Consider the following 26,168-nt stretch of genomic DNA (forward strand, 5'->3'; position numbering starts at 1 on the left):
TTTTAAAATTTTATAAATCTATAGCTACACTCTCTCCATACTTTATGCTATTGATGCTTTCATATTGTGTATAAATTTTATCTTTTTGTATTGTGTATCTAATAAGTTATTATAACTATAGAATTTTTAATATGTTTTTATGCTGTTATACTAGAGTACTAGATTTGAGCACCACTATAGTATTAGAGCATTCTGAATTTGACTAAATTTACCTTTTATACTTACACATGTATTCATGTTGTTACTTAGCATCCTTTTGTTTCAACTGAAAGAGCCCCTATTAGCATTTATGGGAAGCAATGTCTATTGGTGATGAACTACTTCAGCTTTTATCTAGAAATGTCTTTATCTCTACTTCATTTATGAAGAACAACTTTACCAGATATAGCGGTCATGGTTGGCATTTTTTTTCTTTCAGTACTTTGAATATATCATTCCATTCCCATCTGGCCTATAAAGTTTCTGCTCAGAATATCACTGATAGCCATTTGGTGGGATTTCCCTTGCATGTGACAAGTCACTCTTCTCTTACTGCTTTCAAAATTTTTGTCTTTGACTTTTGACAGCTTGAATATAATGGGTGTCAAAGAGATCTTCTTTGAGATCATCTTGCTTGGGAATCCTGAGCCTCATATATAAATGGCCAAATCTCTCTCATGATATGAGAAGTCTTCAGTCACAATTTTTTTAAATAAGCTGTCTGCTCATTTCTCACTTCTCTTTCAGAATGCACATGTTTATTCTGTAGGTGATTTTCTACAGTCCCCATACGCTTTCTTCACTCTTTTATATGAACTAGTCTGCTGTTGAAGCTCTCTAATGAGATTTTCAGTTGTGCCACTATTCTTCAGCCCCAGAAATTGTTTGGTTTTATTTTAAAGATTTACATTTCTTCATTAAATTTCTAACTTTGCTCACACATTATTTTCTCAATTTCATTCAGTTGTATAACTATGTTCACTTTAATGGCAGTGGCCTACTTTAAGATTATTATTTTGAATTTTTTGACAGAAAATTTGTAAATCTCTTTCTTTCTGGTCAGTTACTGAAGGTTTATTAACTTATTTTGGTAGCATCATGTTTGCCTGAATCTTCATGATCCATGCAGCCTTGGTTTTCTGTCTGTGCATTTGAAAGACAAAACCCTCTTCCAATCTTTATGGTCTGGTTTCAATAATTAATAACCTCTTCTGTCAGTCCCCCAGCTCACAACATCACAGGTGACCAGAACTAGAGCCAAGTCTCATGGCTGCTCCTGAATGCTTAGTGGATTTTGCAGTTGTCAGGCCTGTTACCAGTGGTTTAGGTTGACAGAGATCTTCCCTGGTCCCTGATTAGACTGCCTCCGAAACTTTGATCAGTATGGCTGGCACAAGGACAGAGGTCTACCTCATGGTCTGCAGTTAGGCATGCAAATGGCAGGACTGTAACAAGATATGCAGACAAATATGGTTCCTGTGTGGTCCTTAAGCAGGCTCCTGTCAGATCACTAGGAAGTTTCCTGGGTAAAATGGACCACCCCCCAAGTATGGCTGTGAGTAGCTTGAACTGGCTTAAAGGGATGCTTCACGATCTGAAGTCAGATGAAAGTCTAAAGGCCTACCTCTAGAAGAACAGATGCCAATATCTCCTGGTGGGTCCCTGAAAAGGTAGGGTCACTTCTGTACCATAAATGAGAGGTAATGGAGTGGTTGTAGTGCTGATTCAATATCACTGTTGGACTGAGATTGGTGAGGCAACCTCTTGGGGTCATGGATGTAACTTCTGGCAGCTCAGTGAGCAGGCAGGATGGCTCCCACCCTGTGGCTGAATCCCATAGCTCCCTCAAAGTCATTTTCTCCATGGATGATTACCCAATTATTTTTGAGAGGAATACAAGCAGGGGATCTTCCTTACTGCTACCTTGTTTTCATCACTTCAATCATCTAAAAGAGTTATGAAAACTACTCAATGCAGTCTAAAATAGAGATGTGGAAAATAACATGAAGGCTCAAATCAAAATTTATATATAAAATTGACAATACAATTGAAAATAAGAAGAAAATATACACTGTAAAGGATTAGTAGTTTAGGAATTAAAGATATAGTAGCTCAGACATTAAATACTAGCTTAGGCATTGAAGATACAAAGGTAGGTCCTATCCAAAGTAAAACACAGAAGGAAAAGAAAATTGGGAAAAAACTGAACAAAGCAATAATAAGACCTGGAACAACTTCAAACAGCTTAATTTACATGTAATCAAAGTTCACAAAGGATAGGGAAAAAAGGAAAGGAAAGCTTTGGGGGTCTGAGTTTATAATAAATTGGATTTCATCGAAATTAAAAAGTGCCTCCTTTTCGAAGAAACTATTAAAAGATTAAAAAACAAGCCAAGAGAAAATATTTGTTATCAACGTATCCAAGCAAAAGCTTGCATCCAGAAAATATTTAAAAAGCTTGAAATTCAATAATAAGAAAACAAAAATCCAATCTAAATATTGGGCAAAAGATTTAAACATACACTTCAAATTATGTCCATTTGGCAAGCAAACATAGGAAATATGTCCAACATAATTAATGCTTAGGGCACTGCAAATTAACACCACAATAAGATACCATTATATACTTCTAATAACTAACATTAAGAAGACTGATAATAACAAGTACTGGCTAAAATGTGGAGGAACTGAAACTAATATATTCTGCTGATGGGAATAAAAAATGGCTCACTATGAAAGAACAGTTCAAGAGTTTCTTAAAATGTTAAATGTACTTCTGGCATATGATCCAGCAACTTCACTCCTGGGTATTTACCAAGAAAAATAAAAGCAGATGTTTATATACACATTTACATGCAAATATTCACAGCAGATTTACTTACAATACTCCAAACTACAAGCAATCCAAATATAGATTAATAATTGATTAAACAGTGTTATATCCATATAATACAATACTATTTGGCAATAGATACAAATGAATTACAGTTACATTCCATAACATAAAGGAATCTACTAAATGCAGTAAATGAGAAAAAAAAACCTCATATTGTACAATTTAAGAGTTTGGAAAATATAAATTAATGTATACTAAGAGAAAGCAATTTGGTGTTATTAAGGGATGGGAGTGAAGGCCAGATATAGGTATTACAAGGTGACGTGAGGAATCTTTTAGAGGTGAAGCATATTTATCTATTATCTTGATTTTGGTGATGGTTTCAAAACTTTCCATATGCATAGTTTATTACATGTAAATTATATCACAATAAATACCATAATAAAAAATTATTTAGAAGGTTGGTGTAAAGTCTTATATGTAAATGACCAGCTGAGCCTTACTGACCAAGCCACACATAATAGCAGTGCTCAATTATTTCAACTGATGTTAACAAGTCAAACACTTCCTATACCTACATGTGCAATCTAGTTCTAGCCTATGCATTTCACTTTAAACAAATGATCCCGAATGGAAAACACACAAACTAAACAGTAAAATGAGAAAAGAACTTTTTAAAAAAAGGGGGAGGGTAGCTTAAAAGATCTCTTAGACAACATTAAGCAAACATTCACATTACAGTGGTCCCAGAAGAGGAAGAGAAAGAAAAAAGTGTAGAAAACTGATTTGAAGAAATAATAACTAAAACCTTCCTAACATAGGGAAGGAAATAGACACCCAAGTCAAAAAAGCAGAATTACAAATGAGATGATCTCAAGGGGATCCATACCAGCACACATAATCATTAAAACGTCAGAGATTATCATACTTAAAGGGTCTATCCAACAAGAAGATCTAACAATTGTAAATATGCCACCAACATGGGAGCAACCAATTATATAAACCAATTAATAACCAAAATAAAGAAAAATACTGATAATATATTAATAGTAGGAGACCTCAACATTCCACTCACAGCCATAGACAGACCATCTAAGCAGAAGATCAATAAAGAAACAAGATCACTGAATGACACATTGGACCAGATGGACTATGTAGATATATATAGAACATTCCATTCTAAAACAACAGAATACTCATTCTTCTCCAGTGCACATGGAACTTTCTCCAGAATAGACCACATACTGGGTCACAAATCAGGTCTCAACTGACACCAAAAGACTGGGATGATTCCCTGCACATTTTCAGACCACATTGCTTTGAAACTGGAACCCAACCACAAGAAGAAATTTGGAAGGAACTCAAACATTTGGAAGTTAAAGAGCATCCTGCTACAGAATGATTGAGTCAACCAGGAAATGAAAGAAGAACTTAAACAATTCATGGAAACTAATGAGAATGAAAATGCATTGGCCCAAAACCTATAGGATACTAGAAAGGTGGTCCTAAGAGGGAAATACATAGCCACCCAAGCATCTCTCCAAAAATTCAAAAAAATCTCAAGTGTACCAGCTAACTTACACCTAAAGGATCTAGAGAAAGAACAGCAAATAAAGCCTAAGCCAAGTAGGAGAAGAAAGGTACTAAAGGTCACAAGAAAGATCAATGAAATAGAAACCAGAAAAAAAAAAAAAAAAGGTAGAATAGATCAACAAAGCTAGCAGCTGGTTCTTGAAAGAATTAATAAGATCAATAAAACTCTGGCCAGACTTATCCAAAAGAAAAGTGAAAGAGCCCAAATAAAATCATGACTAAAAGGGGAGACATCATGATTAATATCAAGGAAATAGAAACAACTATTAGAAATTATTACCACCAACTATATGCCAACAAATTAAGCAATCTAGAAGAAATGGATGCATTCCTGGAAACTTATAAACTACCAAGAATAAAACAGGAAGAAATAGACAATCTGAACAGACCAATAGCCAGTAAGGAAATTGAAGCAGTAATCAAAAAACCTCCCAAAAAGCAGAGTCCAGGACCAGGTTGCTTCCCAGGTGAATTCTACCAAACATTTAAAGAAGAAATAATATCTATTCTACTGAAGCTGTTTCAAAAAATAGAAATAAAAGGAAAACTTCTAAACTCATTCTACAAGGCCAGCATTACCCTGATCCCAAAACCAGACAAACACCCCACCAAAAAGGAGAATTACAAACCAATATCCCTAATGCACATGGATGCCAAAATACTCAACAAGATCCTAGCCAAAAGACTCCAACGGTACATTAAAGAGATTATTCAACATGACCAGGTAGGATTTATTCCTGGTATGCAAGTAGATCAATATTTGGAAACCAATGTGATAGAGCCCATTAATAAAAGAAATAAGAACCATATGATCTTCTCAATTAATGCAGAAAAAGCATTTGACAAAATACAGAATTCTTTCCTGATTAAACCTCTTCAAAGTATAGGGATAGAGGGAACATACCTCAACATAAAAACCACCTACGAAAAGTCCAATGGGAAAAAGCTGAGAGCTTCTCCCATAAGGTCAGGAATACAACAGGGATGCCCACCATCACCATTATTGTTCAACATAGTACTAAAGGTCCTAGCATCAGCAATCAGACAACTAAAAGAAATAAAAGGCATTGGAAAAAAAGTCAAACTCTCTCTCTTCACAGAAGACATGATACTTTATGTGGAACCCCCAAAAGACTCCACCCCCAAATTACTAGAACTCATCCAGCAATTCAGCAGCATGGCAGGATACAAAATCAATGCACAGAAATCAGTTGCATTTCTATATACTAACAACGTAACTAAAGAAAGAGAAATTAAGCAATTAATTCCAGTTACAATAGCATCAAAACCGTAAGATATCTAGGAATAAACCTAACCAAAGAGGTAAAAGATCTAAACTCTAGAAACTACAGAACACTTATGAAAGAAATTAAGGAAGACACAGAGATGGGAAAACATTCCATCCTCATGGGTTGGAAGAATAAACATTGTTAAAATGTCTGTGCTGCCCAGAGCAATCCATACTTCCAATATAATCCTTATCAAACTACCAATGACATTTTTCACAGAGCTTCAACAAACAATCCTAAAATTTGTATGGAACCAGAAAAGACCCCAGATTGCCAGGGTATTAACTAAATACTAGAAAACTAAAGCTGGGGGCATCGTGATGCCTGACTTCAAGCTGTATTACTAAGCTGTCATCATCAAGATAGTATGGTACTGGCACAAAAACAGACACATCCATCAATGGAACAGAATAAAGACCCCAGAAAAGGACCTTCAACTCTACCATCAACTAATCTTCGACAAAGCAGGAAAGAATATCCATTGGAAAAAAGACAGATTCTTCAATAAATGGTGCTGGGAAAATTGGACAGCCACATGCCGAATAATGAACCTAGGCCATTCTCTTATACCATACACAAAGATAAACTAGAAATAGATGAAAGACACATAGTAATAAAAATGAAAAAAAAAATAGTGATGAAGAATTTCAAAAGCAGCAAGAGGGGAAAAAATTACATAGAAGGGAAATCCCATAAGGCGGATTTTTCAGTAGAAATTTTGCAAGACAGAACAGAATGGCATGATATATTCAAAGTGCTGAAAGAAAAAAACCTGCAACCAAGAACACTCTATACAGCAAGGCTATAGTGCCGAATAGGAGAGAGAAAGAGTTCCCAGACAACCAAAAATGAAAGGAATTTATCACCATAAGCCAGCATTAGAAGAAAAGTTAAAGGGGACTCCATGACTAGAAAGGAAAGAACATAACTAGGAGTAAGAAAACTAAGAAGCACAAAAGCAGTAAAATTAAGCAAAGCTATAAAACAAACCAGTCATGGGAGTTACAAAATAAAGGATGTAAAGGGGCGCCTGGGTGGCTCATTCAGTTAAACATCCACCCTTTTGGGCGCCTGGGTGGCTCAGTGGATTAAAGCCTCTGCCTTCGGCTCAGATCATGATCCCAGGGTCCTGGGATCGAGCCCCACATTGGGCTCTCTGCTCAGCCAGGAGCCTGCTTCCTCCTCTCTCTCTCTCTCTCTCTCTCTGCCTGCCTCTCTGCCTACTTGTGACCTCTGTCTGTCAAATAAATAAATAAATAATCTAAAAAAAAAAAAAAAAAGTCCACCTTGATTTCATCTCCAGTCATAGTCTCAGGGTTGTGAGATCAAGCACCACATCAGGCTCTACACTCAGCATGGAGCCTGCTTGAGATGCTCGCTCTTCCTCTACCTCTACCCCCCATCTTCTCTGTCTCTTAAGAAATAATAAAATTTTTTTTAAAAAAATAATAAAACGATGTAAAGTATGACAGCATACACCTAAAATGTGGTGAAGGAAGGAATAAAGATATAGTGCTTTTAGAATGGGCCAAACTTAAGTGACCATCAACTTCATACAAACTCTTCATGAATAAGATGTTATATATAAATATAATGATAACCACAAATCAAACAGTGGCAATAGATACACAAATAATAAAGAGAAAGGAATCCAAGTACATTACTAAAGAAAGCTAGCAAACCCTGAGAGAAAGAGCAAGAGAAGAAAGGAACAGAGAACACAAAACAACCATAAAACAACCAAAAAAAAAAGCAAATAAATACACACCTATAAATGATCACTTCAATGTAAATGGACTAAATGTTTCAAACTAAAGACAGAGGTTGATGCAATAGATTAAAAAAAAAAAAAAAAAAGCAAAGCCAATCTATATTCTGCCTCCAAGAGACCCATTTCACACCTAATGAAACATGCTGACTGAAAGTGAAGAAATGGAAGAGTATTTATCATGCAACGGAATTGAAAAGAAAACTGGGGAAGCAATACTTATACCAGAAAAAACAGACTTTAAAACAAAGACTGTAACAGGAGAAAAAGAAGGACACTGTATCATAATAAAGGGGACAATCCTACAAGAAGATGTAACAATTGTAAATATTTATCCACCCAACATAGGAGCACCCACATACGTAAAGCATAAGAACAAATATAAAGGAAGTAATCAATAGTAACACAGTAATAGTCAGGGACTTTGACAACCAACTTATATCAACAGATAGATAATCCAAACAGAAAATCAACAAGGAAACACTGGCTTTAAATGACATGTGGACAAGACGGATCTAACAGATATATTCAGAACATATAAACAGTGGAATATACATTCTTTTGAAGTGCACATGGAACATTCTCCAGACAGATCAAACGTTAGGCCACAAAATAAGTACAAACAAATTTAAAAAGACTGAAATCATACCATGCATTTTTTCTGACCAAAATGCTATGAAAATAGAAATCAACAGCAAGAAAAAAATCTGGAGAATACACTAATACATGTATGTTAACTAACATGCAATTAAACAATTTAACAAGAAATCAAAGAAAAAAATACATGGAGACAAATTAAAGTGAAAATGCAATTGTCCAAAAATCTTTCAGATACAGCAAAGGCAGTTCTAACATAGAAGTTTATAGCAATACAGGCTTACCTCAAGAAGCAAGAAAAATCTCAAATAACCTAAACTTATTTGAAAAAATAAAGGAGCTAGAAAAAGAATAAAAAAATTCAAAACCAGTAGAAGTAAACTGTAACGATCAGAGCAGAAATAAATGACACAGAAACAATAAAAATTAAACAGCTCAATGAATTCAGGAGATGGTTCTTTGAAAAGATCAACAAAACTCACCAACATTTAGCCAGACTCACCAAACAATAAAAAGTCAGGGGGGGGGGGGCTCAAAATATGAAAGAGAAGAAACAAGTGACCTCATAGAAATACAAAGAATTGTAAGTTATAAAAAATCATATGCCAGCAAAATAGACAACACAGAAAACATGGATATATAATCTCCCAAAACTGACTGAGGAAGAAATAGTAAATTTGAATAGACCAAGTATCAGCAATGATACATATAGCTTCACGGGGGAATTCTACCAAAGAGTTAAATAAGTTTTAATACCTATACTTCTCAAACTGTTTCAAAGAATAAAAGAGGAAGGAATGCTTCCAAATTCATTCTATGAAACCAAACCAGACAAAGCTACAAAAAAAAAAAAAAAAAAAAAAAAAAGAGAGAGAGAGAGAGAACTACAGAATGGTATTTCTGTGAACACACACATGAAAAAAATCCTAAACTATATTAGCAAACCAAATCCAACAGTACATTAAACAAATCATTTGCCACAATTAAGTGGAATTTATTCCTGGAATGTGAGCATGGTTCAATATTTGCACATCAATCAGCGTGAATCATCACATCAAAAAAAGAATGGATAAAAAAAATCATATGATCATTTTAATAGATGCAGAAAAAGCACTTCACAAATTATAACATCCATTCATGATAGAAACCCTCAACAAAGTAGTTTCAGAGGGCACATACCTCAACATAATAAAGGACAGCTAACATCATCCTCAATGGGGAAAAACTGAGAGCTTTTCCAAGACAAGAATGTCCCCTCTCAGATTTTTTGTTTTGTTTTGTTTTTTAAACATTTATTTTTAAAGAGAAAGAATGAGCATGTGGTGCGGAGAGAGAGAGGCAGCAGGAGAGGGATAGAGAATCCCAAACAGACTCCCAGCTGAGCATGGAGTCTGACACAGGGCTTGATCCCACTACCCTGAGATCATGCCCTGAGCCAAAATTAAGTCAGACACTTAACGAACTGAGTGCCACCCAGGCACCTATGTCCCCTCTCAGTTTTATTCAACATGGTATTGGGAATCTTAGCTACAGTAATCAGACAAGAAGAAATTATAGGAATCCATATTGGTAAGAAAGAAGTAAAAACTTCCCTACTTGCAGATGATATGAAAATCCTACTAGAAATAATAAATGAATTCAGTAAAGTTGCAGAAAACAAAATTAACACTCAGAAGTTGGTAGCATTTCTATACACTATAGATGAAGTAGCAGAAAGAGAAATTTAGGAAACAACACTACTTAAAATTGCATCATAAAGGAATAAATACCTAAGAAATGAAATGTCTGTACTCTGAAAACTATAAAACACCGATAAAAGGAATTGAGGATGATATTTAAAAAATGGAAAGACATTCCATGCTCATGGATTAGAGAAATTATATTATTAAAATGTCCACATTACTCAAAGCAATCTACAGATTTAATGCAATCCCTATCAAAATGCAAGAGCATTTTTCACAGAACTAGAACAAATCATGCTGGAATCTGAATGGAACCACAAAAGACTCTGAATAGCCAAAGCAATCTTGAGAAATAAGAGCAAAGCTAGAGGTATCACAGTTCCAGAAGTCAAGATATACTATGCAAAGTTGTAGTAATTCAAACAGTTTGGGGTACTGGTACAAAAAAATAGATGCACAGATCAACAGAATAAAAAAGAGAGTTCAGAAATAAATACATGATTATATGAATAAAGAGGCGAGAATATGCATTGGAGAAAAGGCAGTCAATTCAATAAATGGTGCTGGGAATACTGTCCAGCTACACGTAAAAGAGTGAAACCAGACCACTTTTTAATAACACACACCAAGTCAAAATGGATTAAAGACCTAAACGTGAGACCTGAAACCATAAAAATCCTAGAAGAGAGAATAGGTGGTCATTTCCCAGACCTCAGCCATAGCACTATTTTTCTTTATATGTCTCCTGAGGCAAAGAAACAAAATCAAAAGTAAACGATTGGGGCTACATCAAGATAAAAAGCTTCTGCACAGCAAAGGCAACCAACAAAACAAAAAGATAACCTACTGAAGGGGAGAAGATATTTACAAACGATATATACAATTGGGGGTTAATATCCAAAATATATAAGGAACTTACATAAATCAACACCAAAAAAAAAAAAATTAAAAAATGGGCAAATGACATATACAGACATTTCTCCAAAGATATACTGATGGCCAACAGACACATAAGAAGATGCTCAACGTCACTAATTATCAGGTAGCTGCAAATTAGAACCACCATGAGATATCACTATATACCTGTCAAAATGGCTAAAACCAAAAACACAAGAGATAAAGAATGTTAGAAAAGATGTGGAGAAAAAGGAACTTACACTGTTGGTGGGAATGCAGACTGGAGCAGCCACTGTGGAAAACAGAATGGAGGTTGCTCAAAAAATTAAAAATAGAAATATCATATGACCCAGTAATTCCAGTATTATTTATCCAAAAAACCACAAAGACACTAATTTGAAAAGATATATGCACTCATATGTTTACTACAGAATTATTTATAATAGTCAAGCTATGGAAGCAAACTAAGTGTCCATCAAAAGACAAATGGGTAAGAAAGAAGTGACACACACACACACACACACACACACACAACACAGGAATACTGTATTGCCATAAAAAGGCTGAGATGTGCTATTTGAGACAACAAGGATTAACCTAGAGGATAGTATGCTAAGTGAAATACCTCGGAAAAATACCATATAATTCCACTATCTGTAAGTTTTTTAAAAAATGAATAAACAAACAAAAAGCAAAATGAGACCTATAAATACGGACCACTAACTGGTGGTTGCTGGAGGGGAAGGAGGAGGTGTATTGGACAAAATAGCTGAAGGTGAGTGGCAGTTACGGAATTCTGATTATTGAACATGTAAGTCATAGTGATGGATGCACAGCATGAGAAACATAGCTAATGATGGTGTAAAAACAGTGTATCAGGACAGGAGGTAACTACACTTCTGTTGAACATAGCATAATGTATAGTCTTGTTGAATCGCTATGTTGTACACCCGAAACTAATGTAACATTGTGTGCAACTATACATACATACAAAATCCCTGAAAAATCCTTGAATTTTTCTTTGAAATAAACATTTAATGAGCACGTTACCTCCTAGGTTGATACTAGGTAGTTTCACCAACAATATCACAGTTGAATAAAATCTTGGTTATTGCTGCTCTTGCAACAACTACGTATACTCATTCAATGAAGAAAAGTATCTGGCTGCTTCAACTGGACCCAATTTTTACACTCTTAAATAATTAACCTACATGGCATGCACAATCTGATTTCACCTTTTCATGCCTGAATGTCATGGAAAAAAACCAAAACCCTAGAAGAACCACTGGATGAAATCAAACAGAACTTCATATATAACCCAAAATGGGTTTCAAACTCCCATTTCTATATTTCAGATTCATAACTAAAGGATTCCTTGGGTAGTTCCATGTTCATCTGAATGTGAAGCAGCTCCCTTGCCAAGATGATTTTTCCCCTGGCAACCAATTCTTGAGTAAATATCACAAGGAGAGTTTATCCACTGAATACTAGTTTGACCCAAATTACAATTCACCTGATTAAATATTAAGAATTAATTTGAAGTGGATGAGCTATTATTAAATAAAAGTCAAAGAACCTTCCTTCAATTTCATCTTATGATTACACCTATCTTACCATTACAGCTAAACTCTCTGCGTGCAGCAGATCAGTTCTCATGATTTCATCTTGTGCCTATTTAGACAAATAACTAATTTCAGTGTGTTTTCTAGTGAGTCATATATGATGTATATCTATGATGGCTCTTAATGGAGGGCCTGGAGCTAAGTTCTTGGCTACAAAGCTGTGAAGACAATTAGAAAGAGGCAGTACTTTAAAATTAGGGTAACAGAGAAACAGCCTATATAAAAAAGCAAAAAACAAAAACAAAAACAAAACAAAAAAATGTTTAGCCACGAGAGGTAAGAAGTCTCTCTCTCCATATATTATATGTAGATCTATTTGTGCAAAGATGAAAAGAACAAATATTCAACCCTCCTACATGTGACAAGCTACATGATATATAAGGAAGGGAATGAATGAGAATTAATCGGAAACCTCAGCTTCCAGTTCAAGTCCCCATTCTGCTGTTCACCATCTCTTTGACCAGATATAAATAACCACCTCACTGGCTTTTTTTTTTTTTTATTCCTATCTGTAAAACTGACAAAAAGGAAGCCAGACTTACCCACTTGAGGGAATTGCTGAGGGAATCAAAGAGATAATAGATGGAAAACTCCTTCACCAAACTACAAAAGTCACATAAGCATTTAAACTTGCCATTCTAAGTTTTCCTTTTAGGAGAAGGTCCGAGACTCAAGAGTAAAGAAGTAAAGACTACTCCACCAGGAGTGGGGAGACCTAGCTAGACTGACCTCTGGCTTGGTCCCAGAGTAGCTGTGTGATTCTCCAACAAAGCACGCACTCCTCTCGAATTTTTGTTACTTACCTACAAAATGGGGAGAAGTCAAATGAAATATTCAAAATAACAGATCTTAGAATCTGAACATTTGGCAGAACACCAGAAATTGTGCAGAACTCTTTTTCCCTCCAGATTTTTTATTTCAGTAGAAAAATGACTTCAAGTCAGAGGGACCTGCAGCTGTTGCCAATACCATGTGTCCACCTTTAGAAATTTTAATCACACATTATTGGGGGTAGTCGAGGAGGAAAACAACTTAACAAGCTCTGGTACACCCTTAATTGAATGATAAATGTATTTCGAAGTAACTTTGATCAAATTCCACTTGCTTTTAATTCAAGGTTAGAGGAATCTTTCATATTCCTTAGACATTCTGATGCATTTTAAACACACATAATGAAATCCATTATCCATACCTGAAAAGGCTGCCTGCTGGAAACACTGAGGTGTTTCCTTATCCATCTGTTGCCTTGATTCCCAAATATCTGCCACAGCAGCTGTCCTCTTGTGTTGCTCCAGACTCGCTGGTAGATGGCCAGCCTGTAAATGTGCTTTCCAAACATGTGGTAATAGAAGCGGAAGGTACAGCCCTCTGTACTGGTGGCATTGAGGACAGGGCTGAGCAAAACAGCTCTGTTTTGGAAAACCTGTGGCTCCGAAGATTCTATGTAGAGATAGTGTCCTTTAGCTGTGCCCAAAGTGTTATCCTTCATGGGCCCTGTATTAAGTGTCGAAGTTGGACCGCGCTTCCTGGTCCAATCAAAGTCATCTTCTGTATCTTGTTCCCAGTTACAAATTCCACTTTCAAAGTTACACTGGAGTTCAGGTACTGAAATTGCATTAAATAATAGAAAATAAATGAATGAATGAATGAATGAATAATTTAGGGCAAAAATAACTACAATTAAGAAAACTCTTTGATATTTTGCTCCTGACATGGTTAACCATTTTAATTGTTTTTTAAATGCAACATTAAAGTTTCTAGAAGGTGAATAAATCCTAGATTTACATCACACAATAATATTTTATAGACTGAAGGCAGCATTACTTTAGCCATCATCTTCCAAATGCCTTTCACGCCTAGCCCTTCATCATTTCTAGCACTGTGACTCCATGCAAATGATCATGACACCACGGCTAGCTCCAGGCGCCCAACTCCTGGCTCAGCTGATTGCAACCTTGGCCGAATGTCCCAACACCAGCGAACATTAAATATCAAAACAAAACAAAAAACACCAAGGTCCAGAATTCATCTCCAGAGATGTTAATTTTTTTAAAAAGATTTATTTGAGAGAGAGAGAGAGAGTGTGGGAAGGAGGGGGCGGCAGAGGAAAAGAGACTGTCAAGCAGACTCCCCGCTAAGCATGAAATCCAAAGCAGGAGATCAAGACCTGAGCCGAAATCAAGACCTGGACACTCAACCGACTGAGCCACCCGGGCGCCCCCAGAGATGTTGATGTAACTGGTGCAAATCGTGCACCAAATATCAGGATACTTCATCATCTCCCTTGGTGAGTCAAACATGCAGAGCTGAGAACAGTCATATTTTAATAGGGCTCAGTCTTCCTGAATCACCTGAAGGATGGTAGAATCGCCCACTCCATGATGAAGCCCCATACAAGTACTAGCTTGTCAGATATGGGGTGAAGCCCAGGAATCCATATTTTTAACAAGCACCCAAAAGGATTCTGAAGTCAATGTTTTCCAGACCTCATGCTGAAAAACTCCTCCCTCTGGTTTCATCTTGGCCCAGTTCCAAATGTCTCCTGGCCCCAGTGCCAGAACGACCATTCATTCACCTTCCATGGCAATTTATCATTTTCCTCCTCTATTCAAATTCCTATAACATATACTCACTTGATCTAAACTTAAATCTAAACTCTTCTTTCAATCTTCCCCTTTCCCAAATGAAATTAACTTCCTGTTCGTCCCTAACTATCCTTTCATTTCTCATATACCATCTTCCCCACATGCTTAAACACCTCACGCCTCTCTCCTTCCTGTTGTGCTGTGTCCCCTGGGAGGCAGTTTTTCCTTCCCACCACTGCGGCTCCTTTGAGCTGGAGCTTTTAAACTTTAAACTCCCCTCAGTCTCTAGAAGAATTGAAAGCACTTACGAAGAATTGACTTGTCCCTTGTCAACTAGCCAATCTACTGTAATTTCTAGCATAATATAGGAATGTATTCATTTTGGGGGATGTGAGCATTTTTGTTAACACCCAGGATTTGTGTAGAATAAATGCCAGAGAATATACATTTAGCGTTATTTGGGCAGAAAGAACAGGATTTAGAATTAACGAGGAGTTCTACCTTTTGGCTTCATTTACATAAGTTGGTTGTTTTTTTTTTTTTAAATAAATGTCAGCTGTCCTTTAACTATTCATCTTAGTAAATGCACTTTTTGCCAAAGGGGAATAAATATTCTGAAACAGTAAATACAGGCATATGCGGATAAATGCAGCCAGGCAAGAACAGATCATCTGTCTCTGCAAACCACAGAACGGGAGCTTAGACCTAATGAAGGGAACCCAGTGAGTAAATGTCAAATGAAAGATGAGCTTTCATTTGATATTTCCTCACTTGTGACTCATCAAGCCCAGCTGTGACGTGAACTGGGGACCTGCGCTGTACTCCCCAGGTGTCAGTCTTTGGTTGTGGAGCAGAAGGAGAATGTCAAACTGCTAAGTTTTTTGACATATAAAACTGGCACTCAAGCCAACAGATTTTGATATTGCCTATCTTCCTATGGACTGTATGTGCGATCTGTAGGGAATGTGTGCAACTCCACCTTTAAATAAAAGACCCTGTCTCTAAACATGGGCAACTTTAGGAAACATGACAGCGATTTCTGGATGTCTAATGGTTCTATTCCAACCAATAATATGTCTATATGGACAGCTGTGAGAGAAACTCACCATCTAATGCCACTCCTATTCTCTTTCATTAATATTTAGTCACAAGAAGATTCTGATATTACATTTGTACTGCCAGTAATTCCATTCTAAGTTAGCCCTGAGTGGTTTGAAGGATAATTTGCTTATTTTTAGCAACATACCAATTTTTTTTTTTTTGAGGAGGGGGATTCAGAGAGCTTCAAAAAGATGAAAAAGCTTTCTAAATCTGAACAAATAAATTACCTTGAGGATAAGTAACATTTCTTGTGTTAGCCATTGTCTAAACTATCAACTTTATTTCTATCCACTCAAGTATTAGTTGTGTAATGAGACACATGGTAATTCTGACTTCAATCCACCTGACTGTATCAAAGACCACATATATGCAGGACTCTCTACAATACTTTATATGGAAATTTCTTAATGCAGGGTTTCCTATGATGTACCAAGCATTTTATGGCTTCTCTCTGATTTATAATTAGCCTCTCAATGTAATAAGCATATAGCTTGAATTTTAAGAATTGTTGCTATTTCCAAACAAGGGAAGATGCAAACTCTTTTTCTGAATGATTTTTGTAATTGAAAAAAAAAAAAACAGCTATAAGCTTCTGATTCATTTTCAGGAGTACGTGCAGTGGGCACTCTCTGGATCTAGGTTCATAAAACTGTAGAACACATGTTATCATCAGATACCATAAGCTTTGTGGTAATTTAAACCAGAAACTCAAGACTTATCTTTGACAACCTATCTATCAGCTTATCTATCTCTGCTCCCTGTAGCCAAAACATCATCAAATGTTCCTTCCAAACATTTCCCCAAATAGCAATCCCTCCATCTCCATCACTCCAGCTGGGATGCCAACCCGTCCTCAGGGACCACCGCAACAGCCTACTGATGGGTCTTCTGAACCCACTCTCCTCCAGCCCACTCATCACACTGTAGCCACAGTGACACGCTTTAATATACCAATTTTTTATATTACCTTCCTTATTAAAAACCTTCAGATGAAGAAAAACCTCCCTAATATGGACAATGAAGATCTGCAGATCTGGCCTCCCCCACATTCCTGTCCTCGTGCTGCAGCCCCCATCCCCTTCACATGCCCCCTCCAGCCACACTAGCTGGCCTCCGTCCGCCATGCAGTCACTTATGAGGGCTTTTGCACAGACACTCTGACTTCTTACTTTTCAGAGCTCAGCGAAGTTGTCACCTCTAGGAAGTTCAATACCATTATAAAAAGTCACAGCTTCCCTCTCTGTATCTCCCATCAAAGCTGTCAGATTGTATTTCTTTTTTAAATATTCAAATAACATCCATCTCCTCGATTAGACTGTAAGCTTCCTGAGATCTCAGACTCAGTAGTTGTGTTCAGCATTGTATCTCGAGTAACTAGTTCCTCAGTCACCATAACAAATATTGGTAGCTCAACTAATTCATCACTCATCGTAGTCATCAACTTTGGAACAATGCTTCATGTCTTTGCCTCAACAGGCTAGAAAACACTGAACTAATCAAGATCCCCACTATCAAAATAAGAAGGACCAAAAAAAAAAAAAAAAAAGAGAGAGAAAGAAAAATAATAAAGTAATTACCACAGTCATCTTCATCAGTGTGATCACCGCAATCATCCACCAGATCACATAACAGAAGCTTCTCTACACAAGCTTTGCTGCGTCGACACCAGAAGAAATCTGGCTCTTCACAGCTGTCCGCAGGAAGCGGAAGAGTACAATTTTCAAATCTGATGTCATCAATTGCGGAGACTCCATCATAAATGCCAAGACTGACTTTATCTAGCGACAAATGGAAGGGCTGAGTGAGGCGTCCAAGCTGAACAGTCGCCTGTGACCACTGGTTGCCCTGGTTATATAAAACTCTCCAGAGTACAGTGGGGTCACTGGAATTTTCCACGTGTAGCTGGAGCTCAGCGGCCCCCACTGACAGACCGTAGTTATAAAACCTGAAAAAAGAGGCAACACAAGGAATGGAAATGATTTATGGCACAGACTAAACTTTTAACTTACGGGCTCTTCCGCTTGATCAACAGCCAATTAATAATTAGCTAACACAACGGATGCCTTTCTTTCCTGCAGTAATTGCGGCTGCTCATACGCGAGAGCTTATCTGCTGAGGGGCACACTCTGGCTCGCAGGACCCGGGGAGCCTTTCTCAAGGAGTTCAGTTCAGACTAGGGGAGGCAGAGTTAATTAAATTATAATCGACTGTCGGAGGGAAAGAGTCCCTTTCCTCCAAAGAAAGAACACAACAAATGCTGACAATGTGTTCCTAAGAAAAATTCTAACTGTGTAAATCTAACACAATACCTATTTTTAAAGCAAAACCAGGGGCAAATCATAAAGTCTGATAAGTGCAGGAGTGTGCCTGCAACCACAGGGCTGTAAGGGTAGCTGACCACAGTTTCTAGAATTTACCAGAAGGAAAGCGTGCATCCAGGTCCCGCCTGGCTAAAGGTTGGGCTCTGGAGTTTGGCAACTTGTGACAAGCTTCTGCTTTTCTTCAGAATGAACATAAAATGCCCTATTGGGACACAAATACAAATTTTAAGTTAGCAGACTGAGCTGACACACCTGCCCCTTAACCCCATCCTAAACTCTGTGTCTGATTAAAATTAAGACTAAACCATTAAAAATCAATAAAAGTGATTGTTAGTCAAATTTGCTCTTGCAGGAACTAAACTCGTATCCCCCTCTAGGTTAAAATGATGCAAAAAGTTAATGATTTCAGTGAATTCAGCCAAAATTATATCTATATATCTCTATCTCTCCCCACCACCCATAAAGGAGTCACTTCATAATAACAAACATAAGCATAACTGAGCTGTCACACTATTTGTTGCATAGAACTTCAAATGCTTCTCTTTCTCTGAACAGACCTGACCGAGGGTGAAGAGGAGTGACAGCCAGCCTCTCCTTGTTTCTTACCTTGAGCTGTGCTGTGAGTATGATCCCAAAGTGGGGCCTGTTGCTCAAATTCAGTGGAAAGGTTACTTCTAGAGTTCCATACCCAGTCAAAATTGTCCCCACTAATTGCTTCAAACCAACCACAGCTGTTTGCTTCAAAGTCGCATCTGGAACCTGAAAAAACAAAATGTGACTCCTAAGGTGACTCTCCGAAGTGTTCACAAACTTTAGAAAGGGTACAACTATCACTTTGTTAAACCTCTCTAAGTACATTAAAAGACATCTTGGAGGGAAAAAAGGATCCTATCAGTTCTTTAAAAAAAAAAAAAAAGAGTTGTGCTTTTCATACTGGAAATTGATAAGGCAGAATTATCAATTCAAGAAATTAAATTTTTACCAAATATTTTTTCAAAGAAAGAGTATTAATAGCCATTTTGGTTATAGAATTGCTAAATTCTACCTAATTTATTCTGATACTCGTGTTATTTCTCTGCTGCTATGACATCATCTGGAAGAATTAGTTATTCCTACAGATTATTTTACATTAAAATATGGTAAGTAGCTACTTCCCCAAAATATCAATATTTGAAAAATCCAGATTAAATTTAATATAACATTCATCAGCAATTTTGTAAAGCTTAATATTTCCTGAAGCACTGTGTAATTTGTGTAGAGAAGAATAATTTGACCCACTTTTCAGAATTCACCAGTTAATTTCCAAAAAGCCATAAGATAAGAGGAAGAGAAAAGGCAGGACTGGGAAGTTATAATAATAGTGTTGAATTATAGCTAATGTTTAATAAGTACCTATGTCAAAGACCCTGTACTAAATGCTTTATATAGATCCAACTTTCACAACAGCCCAATGAAGAAAGTGTTATTATTATAACCGCTTTACAGATGAAGAAAGGAAAGCTCAGGGAAGTTACTGATCTAACCAAGGTCAGAGAGTTAGGAAACTGTACAAATGGATTGAAATCCAAAGATTTTCACCCCAAATCTAATATTCTTTCTGCTACTATTGACAATAACTGTTAATTGCTATGATTCTGGAAGAAAGATAAACCCAAAATGCACAATTTGAGTTTGTTCAGTGTGGACATTCAGTGTTACTATATATCACAACACAAAATGAGGTTTGCTCCTACAGATGATTGTTGCACTGGAATCCTTGGTCACTGGTTATTTATATCCAAGGATACAGTAGTAATTTACATAGATGTTCCCTTATAAAAAGACTTAGGAAGAAAGCACTAAGCTTAGGGAACAAAAGTATACAATAAATCACTCACTGAACCTAATGATAAATCATTTTCAATTTTGAAAATGCTTTACCTACAGAGGGAGGAAGGTGAAGTGAGCTGTAATATTATAAATACAATTTTTTTAAATATTTATAAATATTAGAAGTATTATATTTTAAGTTTCTATAAAATATCTGATTTCAAAAATATGCTTGCTTTCTATCAAGTTACTGGCAGAGTAACTTGAAAATGAGACCAAAAATCAATGAGAATGTACGATACTTTTAAAATGTTGCAGCAACTTTGGGGCACCTGGGTGGCTCAGTCATCTAAGCATCTGACTCTTGATTTGGCTCAGGTCATGATCTCAGGGTTGTGGGACCAAGCCCTCCCATCAAGCTCAGTGCTCATCAGGGAGCCTGCTAGAGACTCTCTCTCTGTGCTTCTCCCCCCACCCTCTCTAAAATAAATAAATCTCTAAAAATTTTTAAATTTTTTTATTTAAAAAAATAAATCTTGAGAAAGGACACAAATAATAAAATGTTGCATCAACTTTAATAAGCAGGGAATAACTATATTTTATTAGAAATCAGAAAGATCAACAAATTATACTTAGAATGAAGATTTCTCGAGTAAAGTTTACAAATTTGTGGAGAGACAATTAAATGCTGCTCAAAGGTGAAAAATAATAATGATAATTATGATAAGTTAGGGATAAATGCTCAGAATATTTAAGACTATATTTTCAAAGGCCATCTCTGTTTATAAATATATAATATATAAATTATCCAGATTTTAGGGGTTTCAAAATATGTAGGTGCCATTTCAATTCCTGGGAAAGCAATTTTTTTTTTGCTATATATATATATATATTGCTTTTTATTGCTATTTCAGACAATCCAAAAATTAAAAAAAAAAAAAAGAAGAAGAAGAAGAAGAGGATCCAGGAGTTGTTTTATGCAAAGGAAAGGAAAGGAGCTATTGCTGCTCTGGAAGAGTTATCCTACATAGCTACCTGGAAAGGGAACCTTATCCTCTATTGTCTACTGTCCAGGAAGGTACTGATGTAGAAATAAATGAATATTCTAATGGTAGTAAAATTTCAGGAACCATTATGGCAATTTACTAGTTCTCTAGATAAAGCCCATCAAAAAAAAAATCAATCTTTAACAGATGGTTATGTTGTTAAACTTCAAATACACCTGTCTCATCTACTTTGCTCCTAAATATTTAGATTTCTATACACACTTTAAAATTCACCTAAGATGATCAGAGATGTAGTAAGGTCACCTGAAATTAATCTGATTAGCTGTTTACCAAGTACATACTTCATTAGAACAGTTGTTGAAAATTACGTATGTCTTTTCCTGACTTAAAATACAATATCCTGGTACATTTTGATAATTGAGGTTCAAAAATTGTTCACTTTTCTGGAGCCTCACGATCAACTTTCTCAGTTATCATCATATCATCATCTCAGTTATCCTCATAATTTGCAAGAACAATCAGTTACCACTATTACAGGGTTTATCTTGTACCAAGCTTTGTGCTAGGAGCTATTAAGTTCATAAGACAATGTCTGTTGATATAAATTTTTTAAAATTACCTATTTCTATGGATATGGGTTAAAAGCTAGTGACTCCACAGCAGCTTTTATTAATGTTCAGCAAAATGACCCTTGTTGCCTCTATTAGTTGCATAAATATAATTTCAGTAGCTACCCCTGAGGAAAGGGTGCCGGGGATGCTCGGTGGACTGACACACAGCTCCAGCCTTTTACACTATCACGGTCATGCTGAGAGCTTTGCACTGAGACAGAAGAAGATAAATTTATGTAGGAGCCAAGGAACCTTGTGAGGGGGAAAAATACAGAATCAGATGGCCTTATATCAAATTCACTGTCAGAACTTCTTTGATGGTTTGAGATGATCCCTCCAGAAAATCATGTGTAAGCCATAAACATGAAAGGTAGAAAGTGTCCGAGCTGATAATTTGGGTCCCATGCAAAGACTTGAAAATTTATAGGAAAGTGCTTCTTAGTATCTACCCAATAAACTCAAAAATTTAATCCACACAAAAACCTGTATATGGATATTTACAGCAGCTTTTTTTTTCCTCTTTTTTTAGCAGCTTTATTCCTAATTGCCAAAACTTAGAAGCGACAGAAGTGTCCCTCAGTAGGTGAATGGTTAAATAAACGGTGGTACGCCCAGACAGTGGAACAGTGGAATATCACTCAGCATTAAAAAGAAATGAGCTATCAAGCCATGAAGAGACATGGAGGAAACTTAAATGCATATTACAAAGTGAAAGAAGCCAGTATGTAAAGGCCCATACTGTAGGCTTTCAACTATATGACATTCTAGAAAAAGCAAAACCGTGAAGACAGTAAAAGGAGTAGTGGCTGCCAGAAGTTGGAGGTGGGGGGAGGGCTGACTAGTGGAGCACAGAGCATCTTTATGGCAATGAAAATACTCTGCATGACACCATATTGACAGATTGTACCACACATTCTTCCAAACCCACAGAATGTACAACACCAAGAGTGAATCCTAATATAAATTATGGGCTCTGAGTGATTAACTGGGTGTCGGTGTAGATTCATCAGTTGTAACAAACCCCCCCCCCCCGCACCTCACCCTCCCATATTGCCAAATGCTGATGTAGGAGAAGCTGTGTGTGTGTGTGTGTGTGTGTGTGTGTGTGTGTGTTTGTGAGAGAGAGAGAGAGAGAGAGGGTAGAGGAGGTAGATGGAAAATCTCTACTTTTTCCTCAACTTTTCTGTGACTCTAAAACTGCTATTAAAAAAAAAAACACCTTAATAATTAATTAATAATTACTCAGTTAAGGTAAGTGCTTTAAAGAAAAGTAAAACAGGGTGCCTGGGTGGTTCAGTTAAGCAACCGCCTTCGGCTCAGGTCATGATCCTGGAGTCCCAGGATCAAGTTCTGGATTCGAGTCCCACATCAGGCTCCCAGCTCCACAGGGAGACTGCTTTTCCCTTTGACCTCTCCCGTCTCGTGTTCTTTCTCACTCTTTCCTCTCAAATAAATAAATAAAATCTTAAAAAAAAAAAAAAAAACAAAGGAAAGAAAAAGAAAACAAAATTTTATAGGAGGACATATGTTCTTACACATCATGTAGCTGAACTCCAAACCCACTCTGGTTTCAGCCACGTGAACAAAAGATTCTCAGGGGGAAAAAAAAAAAAGAAAAATGGCTAAACGTGTAAGTGGTAATTGTAAAAATTAGACTCTTAATCTCACAAAACAAACTGAGGGTTGCTGGGGGGAGGGGGTTGGGAGAAGGGGGTGGGATTATGGACATTGGGGAGGGTATGTGCTTTGGTGAGTGCTGTGAAGTGTGTAAACCTGGTGATTCACAGACCTGCACCCCTGGGGATAAAAATATATGTTTATAAAAAATAAAAAATTATATATAAAAAAAAAGAAAAGAAACCTAAAGCCCATCTGAAGGGCACACTGTAGTTTACAGAGAAATCTAAACCAGTAAAGACATAACTGTTGTGTGAAAGACATCCATTTATTGCATATGTCACATCGTCTCTAATTCTCTTAAATACAGAACATATTTCTGCACCCATTTTAGAGATGAGAAAGATAATGGTGAAAGAGGATTAACATATAATTTATGGGGGTCATTATTACTGACAAAATTCCAACCGAGACCTGATGTCAAAGTCTGTGCTCTTAAAAAATTAGACTGCATTTGTAGTTAAAGTAATAATAATGATAACATAATTTTAGAACTATTACATGCCAAGCACTGTGCTTTGAGTTTTTAATGCAAGATCATATAAAATCTAAACATGTATAACTACAGGGCATGCTCTAGAAGTAGACCTTAAACTGTATAATAATAAAGGCATAACTTGTCTTACTGCACTTCACAAATATTACTTTTGTTTTTGTTCTTAACTAATTGAAGGTTTATGGCAACCCTACGCTAAACAAGTCTACAGGTTCCATTTTTTCCATTTGCTCACCTCATTCTGGTAATTCTGGTCACATTCTGGTAATTCTCACAGTATTTCAAACTTTTTATTATTATATTTGCTATGGTGATCTATAATCGGTTATCTTTGATGTTACCACAGTAATTGTTTTGAAGCACCACCAACAGTGCCCACTCAAACTTAATGGCAAACTTAATAAATGTGTGTGTCCTAACTGCTCTACTGACCAGCCACTCCCCAGTGTCTCTCTCCCTTTCCTCTGGCCTCTGTTATTCCCCGAGATACAACAACATTGAAACTAGGCCCATTAATAACCCTACAGTACCCTCTAACTCTTCAAGTGAAAGAAAGAGTCACATGTCTCTCACTTTAAATCAAAATTTAGACATGAGTAAGCTTAGGGAAGAAGACATGTCAACAGCTGAGATAAGCCAAAAGCTAGGTCTCTTAACCTAGCAAACAGTTAGCCAAGCTGTGAATGCAGAGGAAAAGTTCTTGAAAGAAATTAAAAGTGACTTTTAAGCACTTTTAAGCAAACAAATGATAAGAAAATAAAGCAGTTTTAATGTCGATATGGAGAAAGTCAGAGTGGTCTGGACAGAAGATCAAATCAGCCACAACACTCCCCCAAGCCAAAGCCTCATCCAGAGCAAGGTCCTGACTCTCTTCAATTCCATCCATGATGGTTGAGAAAGGTGACAAAGCTACAGAAGAAAAGTCTGAAACTAGCAGAGGCTGGTTCATGAGGTTTAAGGAAAGAAGTCATCTCCATAGCATGAAGGTCTAAGGTGAAGAAGCGCATGCTGATATGGAAGCTCAGCAAGATCTCCAGCAGATCTAGCTAACTAAGATCATTACTGAAAGCAGCCACACTGAACAATGGATTTTCAATGTAGACGAAACAGCCTTCTAGTGGAAGAAGACGCCATCTAGGACTACCATAGCAAGAGAGAACTCCATGCCTGGCTTCAAAGCTTCAAAGGGCTATTGTTAGGGGCTTGTGAGGGGTTAACACAGCTGGTGACTCTTAAGTTGAAGCCAAAACTCACTTACCATTCTGAAAATCCTAGGGCCCTTAAGAATTATGCTAAATCTCCCATCTGTGCTCTATAAATGCAACTACAAAGCCCAGATGACTGTTCATCTATTTATGACATGGTTTCCTGACTATTTTACACCTACTGTTGAACCTACTGCTCAGGGGAAAGAAAAAAAAAAAGATTCAAAATATGGCTGCTCAGTAACAATGCACCTGGTCACCCAAGATCTCTGATGGAGAGATACAATGGATCAGTGTTGTTTGTATGCCTGCTAATACAACATCCATTCTGCAGCCCACGGATCAAGGAGTCATTGCACCTTTCAAGGTTTATTATTTCAGAAATGCATTTTATAAAGCTATAGCTGCCAAAGACAGTGACTCCTCTCTGTTGCATCTAGGCAAAGACTACTGAAAGCCTGCTAGAAAGGACTGACCATGCTAGATGCCAATAAGAACATTCAGGACTCATGAGAAGAAGTCAAAATGTCAACATAAACAGGAATTTGGAAGAAGTTGATTCTAACTCCCGGGGATGACTTTGAGGGGCTCAAAACTTCAGTGGAGGAAGTAACTGCAGGTGGGGTGGAAACAGCAAGAGAACTAGAGTTAGAGGGAGAGCCTGAAGATGTGACTGAATTGCTGCAATCTCCTAATAAAGCTTGGATGAAAGAAGTTCGAGAAAGACCAGTACCGTCTGATTTCACTCATATGTGGAATTTCAGAAATAAAATAGATGAACACAGGCTAAGGGGGAAAAGAAAGAGAGAAAAAAGAGGGAAGCAAACCATAAGAGACTCTTAACTACAGAGAGCAAACTGAGGGTTGGAGGGGAGGTAGGCGGGGGATGGGCTAAATGGGTGATGGGGGGCACTTGAGATGAGCACTGGGTATTACACATAAATGATAAATCACTGAATTCTACTCTTGAAACCAATGTTTCACTGTATGTTAACTAGAATTTAAATAAAAACTTGAAATATTTTTTTAAAAAATGTATTAATGCCAAAAATGATGGTTTTAAAAGTGAAAAAAAGAAAAACTTGAACAAGTA

At 36.8% G+C, this 26,168-nt stretch overlaps 1 protein-coding gene across 3 annotated transcripts in view; it reads right to left on the bottom strand.

The window, feature by feature from the left end:
• MALRD1 (MAM and LDL receptor class A domain containing 1) overlaps positions 1-26,168 on the bottom strand; it is an 808,982-nt gene that overhangs the window by 627,021 nt on the left and 155,793 nt on the right. For all 3 annotated transcript variants that reach the window (XM_059183995.1, XM_059183996.1, XM_059183994.1), the window contains exons 16-19: positions 18,877-19,029; positions 18,367-18,472; positions 17,527-17,894; positions 13,456-13,868 (exon numbers count right to left, since the gene is read on the bottom strand). In XM_059183995.1, the coding sequence (XP_059039978.1) occupies positions 13,456-13,868; positions 17,527-17,894; positions 18,367-18,472; positions 18,877-19,029 (1,040 nt within the window). The remainder of the gene's footprint in view (positions 1-13,455; positions 13,869-17,526; positions 17,895-18,366; positions 18,473-18,876; positions 19,030-26,168) is intronic.

Source organism: Mustela lutreola, chromosome 8 (assembly GCF_030435805.1).
Source record: "Mustela lutreola isolate mMusLut2 chromosome 8, mMusLut2.pri, whole genome shotgun sequence".
NCBI lineage: Eukaryota > Metazoa > Chordata > Mammalia > Carnivora > Mustelidae > Mustela > Mustela lutreola.